The 6,305-nt window shown below is 50.9% G+C and overlaps 1 protein-coding gene across 1 annotated transcript; it reads left to right on the top strand.

Moving 5' to 3' along the window:
• Positions 1-50: 50 nt before the first annotated feature.
• On the top strand, positions 51-5,038 carry NCAPH (non-SMC condensin I complex, subunit H; the record flags this gene model as incomplete). Its single annotated transcript, XM_010192521.1, has 12 exons — positions 51-146; positions 298-503; positions 955-1,103; positions 1,628-1,734; positions 2,138-2,260; positions 2,513-2,620; positions 3,211-3,378; positions 3,729-3,845; positions 3,968-4,050; positions 4,368-4,443; positions 4,828-4,883; positions 4,999-5,038. Coding segments are annotated over 12 exons (1,329 nt in total), but the record flags the coding sequence as incomplete, so codon positions are not given.
• Positions 5,039-6,305: the final 1,267 nt, after the last annotated feature.

The following is a 6,305-nucleotide window of genomic DNA, read 5'->3' as shown; positions in this document are numbered from 1 at the left end:
TGGGATTCTGTGATCCTGTACCTAATCTCTCCCCGTTGCTCCCCTTGTCTGTAGCCGTACTAGCGCAGTGCGTTGAGAAACGCCCCATCTGCTCATCGCTGGCCGGTTTCCAGTTTACAAAGTGGGATGCTGAATCCCACGATGAGGTACGTTGGTCAGCTCTGGGCCGCGTGGGATACTTGAGCTGCACGCTGTGCTCACCTCCAAAGCGGTCTCCGAGATATACAGCGCAGTGGGATGTTGTGCTGCTCTTGATACCCTGCAGTTTTTATCCCTGAGCCCTTTCTTCTCCCACAGTCAGTGTCAGCCCTGTTGGATAAATTTAAGAAGAGCGACCAAGTGTTCGACCTCGATGCGGAGGTCGACAGCGATGTGGAAGACTGTGTTCCCAACCTGCCAAATGACGACTTCATTTCTGACTCCCCCAGAAGTGCAGCAGCAGACAAGAATGGGGAATTCACAGAAAACCACAACCTCTTTGAAACAATCCACCAGAGCAAGAGGTAAGTGTCACTGAAAATCTATGACTTCGCTTTGATAGCAAGTGCCAACTTCTGGCAGCTTTCTGGGGAGTCTTTAATTCACTGTGTACACGTTTTCCATCTGGCTATAGCTTGTTTTCTACTCAAGTTTCTTGTACATCCAGCAATGCATTACTATAATATCTCTACCTTCTGAAAGGACCTTTTCCTATGGTCATATTTCCCCAGATTATTGCTTGGCTGCCCAGTTTCCAGCCTGCCCTTTGACAAACCCACCTTGGTTTTTGCAGCAGCCTCACAGACTCCAGCCCTCCAGTACCATTCACTGATTAAAGAGCAGGAGTCCTGCATAGATGTCAGCACAGGGAGTGGGCAATGTCCATATAGAGCTGATCTGGATATTAAATGCATGCTTAGACCCAATGAGTGCCAAAGGAATTATTTCACCGAGCAGCACACGTGCTTTTTCCAGTGTTGATGCGGTTCCTCTGGGAGAGGGAGACATCGGGACCATGTGCCTTCATCTCTCCATGAAACCAGGGGAATACTCCTACTTCAGTCCCCGAATTCTGTCCATGTGGGCTGGCCCAGACCACTGGCAGTTCAAACCTCGACACAAAGGTACGTATTTGGAGACAGCGGTGTATCCAGAGATACACCTACTGCCAGGTCCTGCTTACCTTTGGAGATGGGTGACATCCGAGTCAAAGTAGGGACAGTAAAGAAGGGGACAAGCCTGCATGGCTCTTTTCTAGCCAGATGGGAAGCAGTACTGAGTTCAGACACCAGGAAGGCACTCAGTCACACACGGATCTTTTGGTTTTGCATGTATTTTCTACTGTTGGGTTTGTTAATGATGCTCAAAGTTGAGGGGGCACCTCTTACTGCAGCAACAGGAGATAGGAGCACTAATACAGTTCCTGCTGTTGTTTCCCATCTTCTGCGTAAAAACTGAAGATTAAATTACACTTTCTGCTTCTATAAAAAGATTGTGATCCCTTTAAAAATGAGAACACCTACTGCTTTCCTCTAACAAAGGGAAAAGTCCTTGTAGGAGACTTTCTGTGTGGAGCACATGCTCAAGTTAGGAGTGAGCTCGTCCTTACTCTGTCACTAAGCACTGACAGCTCCCTTCCTTTCTGCAGCAGATGCTGTCTCTGAAAAAGAGACGAAGAAAAGGAATGCAAAGAAAGCATTTGAAATTAACTTTGATGAGGATGTTGACTTTGAGATGTATTTCCGTAAGACTAAGGTACATGCTGAGTTTCTGCTCTCTCTTTTGCTGTATCAGGCTTGGAACTGCCTGCAAATGGCTCAGCTCATGCTCCTGGCTCTGTAACCCCAAAATCATGTATGTTCCTTGGTGCAAGGTCTTCTGGCTCCAGGTCATGTTATAAATAGAGACTTTTACCAACCTTGGGGTGGAGAATCAGGCTGGGTTCTTCCTGGCTCATACCCTGTCAGTCAAAGAGACCCCACTGGTCCAGCTGGGTGTCCCAGGGTGCCCTGACTGGACCAGTGTAGATCCCCTCTTTGGTGGCATCTCAGAACTTACCCCCTTTTAGACAAAGACTTGTGTTCAAAGCACTTATTTGTACATCAATCTTCTGAGTAGTGGATAGCTCATGGGTAACGGTATTTCTTCCCTTCCCCAGGCATCTGTAACTTTGTCCAAATCCATTCTGGAAAGCCAGAATGCGAGGAGCACCACGCTTCCCCCAGACTTCAACTATGAACCTAAAAACATTCTCCAGCTGTGGCTCAAACCAACTGTTAAGGTAAAAGTCTTCTCTAAAAGCCTGTCAGCAATGATTCCACACACAAAACCACACTTCGCTTCGGGATGCTGAACCAACCCACTTGTGGCTGCCGAAGCGGCTGCGCTCGGCTGTTGTGCTTTACCAAGGGGTGGTATGCAAGGAGGAGGAGGAAGAGCCAGCAGGCTGGGAAAAGGGGAGGTGAGGAAGGAGAAAAGCCACAGGCATTGTTTGGGGAAGTATTTAGAGTTTTTTGCTCTCCTGATCTTGTAGATCTGCAGGACGTCGGAGCTGAACGGCCTGTTGGATCACAAAGATGAGATTGGCGAGTACGATTACAACAACCCCAGCGACGCCTCCAATTTCTGCCCTGCATTGCAGGTAACTGGAATAGAATTTCTTTCTGTTGCTTATATTTAACACATAACGGAATAATTTAGGAAGAATCTGTGTCCAGAATTGATTACTGGTGAAAAAGAATTGGAGCTGGAGATCATAACAAAGCTGCAGGACACCAACTAAACTGTCCATCTTTGGTGTTTACCAGCCAGTTTGCTGTAGAAACTCCATTCCAGCCCTAAAATAGGAGTAAATGCTGTCGCTCACCTCTGCGGTCACCTCTACACAGTGAGGTTTGCTCCTGGCTGTTTCCAGCTCCTGTTGAAGTAGATTTCTTCTAAAGCTTCAGCTTTCTGCCAGGCTGGCGCTGCCTCCTGAGTGTGTTTGTGACGAGGCTCGGCTGGTCCCACGCTGCCAGGGAAGCCCTCGTCTCTTACCTTTCACTGTAGAACAATCTTTTGCTATTCTGTACCCTAGACCTCCCTTGGGCTTAGCCTTAGCACCATGGGGAAGGTGGGCGGGTATCACCACCCTCCTGAGAGGCAGCTGCTCTTGTTAGCTCAGTGCAGGACATCTCTGGCTGCTCAAAGTTGTCCATGGATGGCCTTACTGCTCTATCTCCTCTTGATCAGCCTTCAGACACCGATGATGATAACGACCCTGTTCAATTCGTGAACAAGACGGGGGTGTTCAACATTACCACCCACCCTGGGGGTCAAGACGCTGAGAACAGCAAGGTTGTCGGCGATGTCAACATCACAACGTATGGAGAGCTGAACCTCATTGCTGAGCCTCGGAAGGTAAGGATTTGTGTCACCGAGCTGTGAACCACTCACTGGGCAGGTCTGGACCAAAGACTCAACACTTTGGGTGTTTAGAAGACCTAAGACACCAGTTTTGGGAGTTGCGAGATCTCTTGGGTTTGCTACTGGACACTTGATGAATCCAGATGGGTTGGACACTTTATGTAAGAGAATGGAATTAAAAATCAAAGGTTTAGGAGTAAGACAGCATTCACTGTCAGTAAGACAGCATTCACTGTTGTTCCCAAGGAGAACCACGTTTGGATTGTCCCTGTGGTCCTGACTGAGGATCCTGCTGCTGCTTCTGCTCAGCTGCTTGTAACTAACCCAGGACGTCTTTTCCTCAGGTCACTAAGATGATATTTCAGTATGCAAAGACAGCCAAGAAAATGGACATGAAGAAGTTGAAGAAAAACATGTGGGAACTCTTGACAGATAAAAAGCAGCAAGAAATATTGGCAGAGGTGAGTGCAGGGGGAGCCAGAGACACCAAAACAGGCCTGAGGATGAGAGAATGTCCCACAGGTAACTGCGCTTAACTCCTTAGAAAGATGAGCAAAATCTGTCTCATCTTTTTGCTAAATAGATAGAAGATGCAGAGGGAGAGAACACATCAGTGGTGGCAGGCGAGAAGATCTTCAGTGGCATCACAACGGACCTGCACCACAGGTAGAGAGGCCCTAAAGAAGGTTGGACTGAAGACGGGGGCAGACTCCAGCTGAGCTCGGGCAAACACCGACCCCTCTGTGTCTGTTACAACCTGCTCGCTGAACCCTGATGGGGAAAAATCTCCCCTCTTGCTCTGGGTTTGCCTGAGGGAGCTACGGGTCGCATTCAGCTTGGTGAATCCCTTGCAAGTGGGAGGGGAAAGGCGGAGAAAACAAAATCCCTGGGGAGGAACTCATCTTTGGTGACCGCATCCTTGCCTCATCCATCGGGTTTCAGCAGGCTCTGGCCATCCTAAGCTCCTCCCTTCTCTTTTGTAGGCTGCCTTCTGTGATGGCTAAAAATCTGTCTGTCCACATAGCCTTCGTCTGCCTCTTGCACCTGGCAAACGAGAAGGTAAGCGCAGCGTGCACACAGGTAGGAGCAGCGGGTGGAACAAGCAGTGAAAACCGCTGCGAGCAGGACTGTTTTCCTGCTGCAGCAGGATTTCTCAACTTAAATCCCAGTTTCATGCCTATAGCAAACATAAATCAGGCTGATGCACAGGGAACGTCAGCCCCTGGTTAAGCACTCGCAGCGTTTCCAGCCTAACTGGTGTCTGTCCTTGTCCTTGGGCGAGCACTTTGTTGCTCAGTGTTGTAAGCCTCCAACAGCTGATGGTGACAGAAAGGGCTGGGGTTGGTTCTGAACCTTCCTCGTGTATTTTTTTATGTCAGACCTTCAGGCTCAGAAAAGAAAGGTCTGGCTTTGTCAAACATAACTTTTCTTTCACACTCCCAGAATCTGAAGCTGGAGGGCGCCCAGGACCTGTCTGACATCCTCGTGAAACAAGGCTGCTGAGCCCTCTGCGGAGCAGGCCACCGAGGCTCACCCCAGGACAGAGCTCAGCTCCCCAGCTGACCCCTGCTCGCTCCGCACTCATCAGTGGCAGACTTTTCTCCTCCCAACACCGTTGCTGAGAAATCCCACTGGTCTCTGCACCTTCCTTTAGAAGGAAGACACTTAAATCAAGGATGTTTGAGCTAAACGTTGGACCCCTACAGATGGACGGTTGCCTGGCTCCTGCTGTCTTCAATCCAGCAGCTTTTTCCTGGGTCCAGGTAGCAGAGTTCCTCCATCTCACTGTGAACTGCCAGCAAAAACGTCCTCCGTGTGTCTGTCTGTCTGTAATTCCCAGTACGTGGACTGATGTCTCCAGTTCCTCCTGTAGTCCTGCTCATCCCCTGAAGTTATTTACCTTTTATACTGAGCTTAAAGATAATAAATTGCTACAGACTTTTTCAGATGGGGAAGGAGGAGTCTCTAAAACAGGAGAGATGTTAAAATAACACACGAGGGTCAGGGAGCAGCAAGGGCAGGGCTGTTCCCCAGAGAAAGGACAGGTTGGGGGCACAGGAGGTGCTGGTGGGGGCACAAGATGAGGTTTTAAATAAAATAGTAACAAACAGGGACTTCGTAACGAAGAAAGGATGTATTTCCTCGAGTCAGGGGATCCGCAGGAGAAGCACAAGCAACCCCCTGTATTCACAGCTTCAAGTGGGGCAACTTCCTGAGGGGCTTCTGGGCCAATGTGGGGGGCAGTGCCTGCTTCACCCCAGCCCCTCCAGCGCAGTGAGGGTGAACTCAAACACCCACACCCACCACCCCCAGGATCCCTGCCACGTCCTGCTCAGCCCCAGGGCTCAGCACTCCCTCGTGTTGCCTTTGGGATCCTTCAGTCCCATCTCCCAGAAGAGCCGTGGGACTGGGCCTGCCTCTCCCCAGTAACCCGTGGTGCAGCATCACGAGGGGAGGTGGAAGAAGCGGGTGGCCCTGTGGGCGCCGTGCAGCCCTCCTCGCTGCTGCACCGGCAGCGCGTTCCCCAGTTCCTCCTCCAGCATCTGGAGGAGAAAAGCAGCGTTGCCACGTCCCACGTCTCACGTCACGCAGCCCTCCATCGCATCCCAAAACGCGAAGGAGATGCTCTGGGACCGCTCACCTCCTTGCGAGCAGCCAAGCGTTGCTTCCACTCGCTGAGCTCCATGGCGTGCTCCTGGTCCAGCCGCCCCAGCTGCCTCTTCTCCTGCTCTGCCAACAGCTGCATCTTCTCACTCTGGGACAGGGGGAGGAAGGCGCTGGAGCAGAGGGAGCAGGGGTGCAGGAAGCCCCGTCCTCCCAATTTTGCAGCGGTCCCTGGTACCTGCATCTGCTCCAGCTCTGCCAAGCTCTGCGCCTGCTGCTGCTGCAGCTCCTTGAGCTGCTGCGGCCGCCGCGCCTGC

This window comes from Mesitornis unicolor, unplaced genomic scaffold, assembly GCF_000695765.1.
Source record: "Mesitornis unicolor isolate BGI_N332 unplaced genomic scaffold, ASM69576v1 scaffold32919, whole genome shotgun sequence".
NCBI lineage: Eukaryota > Metazoa > Chordata > Aves > Mesitornithiformes > Mesitornithidae > Mesitornis > Mesitornis unicolor.
This window is presented reverse-complemented; position numbering and strand designations above follow the sequence as displayed.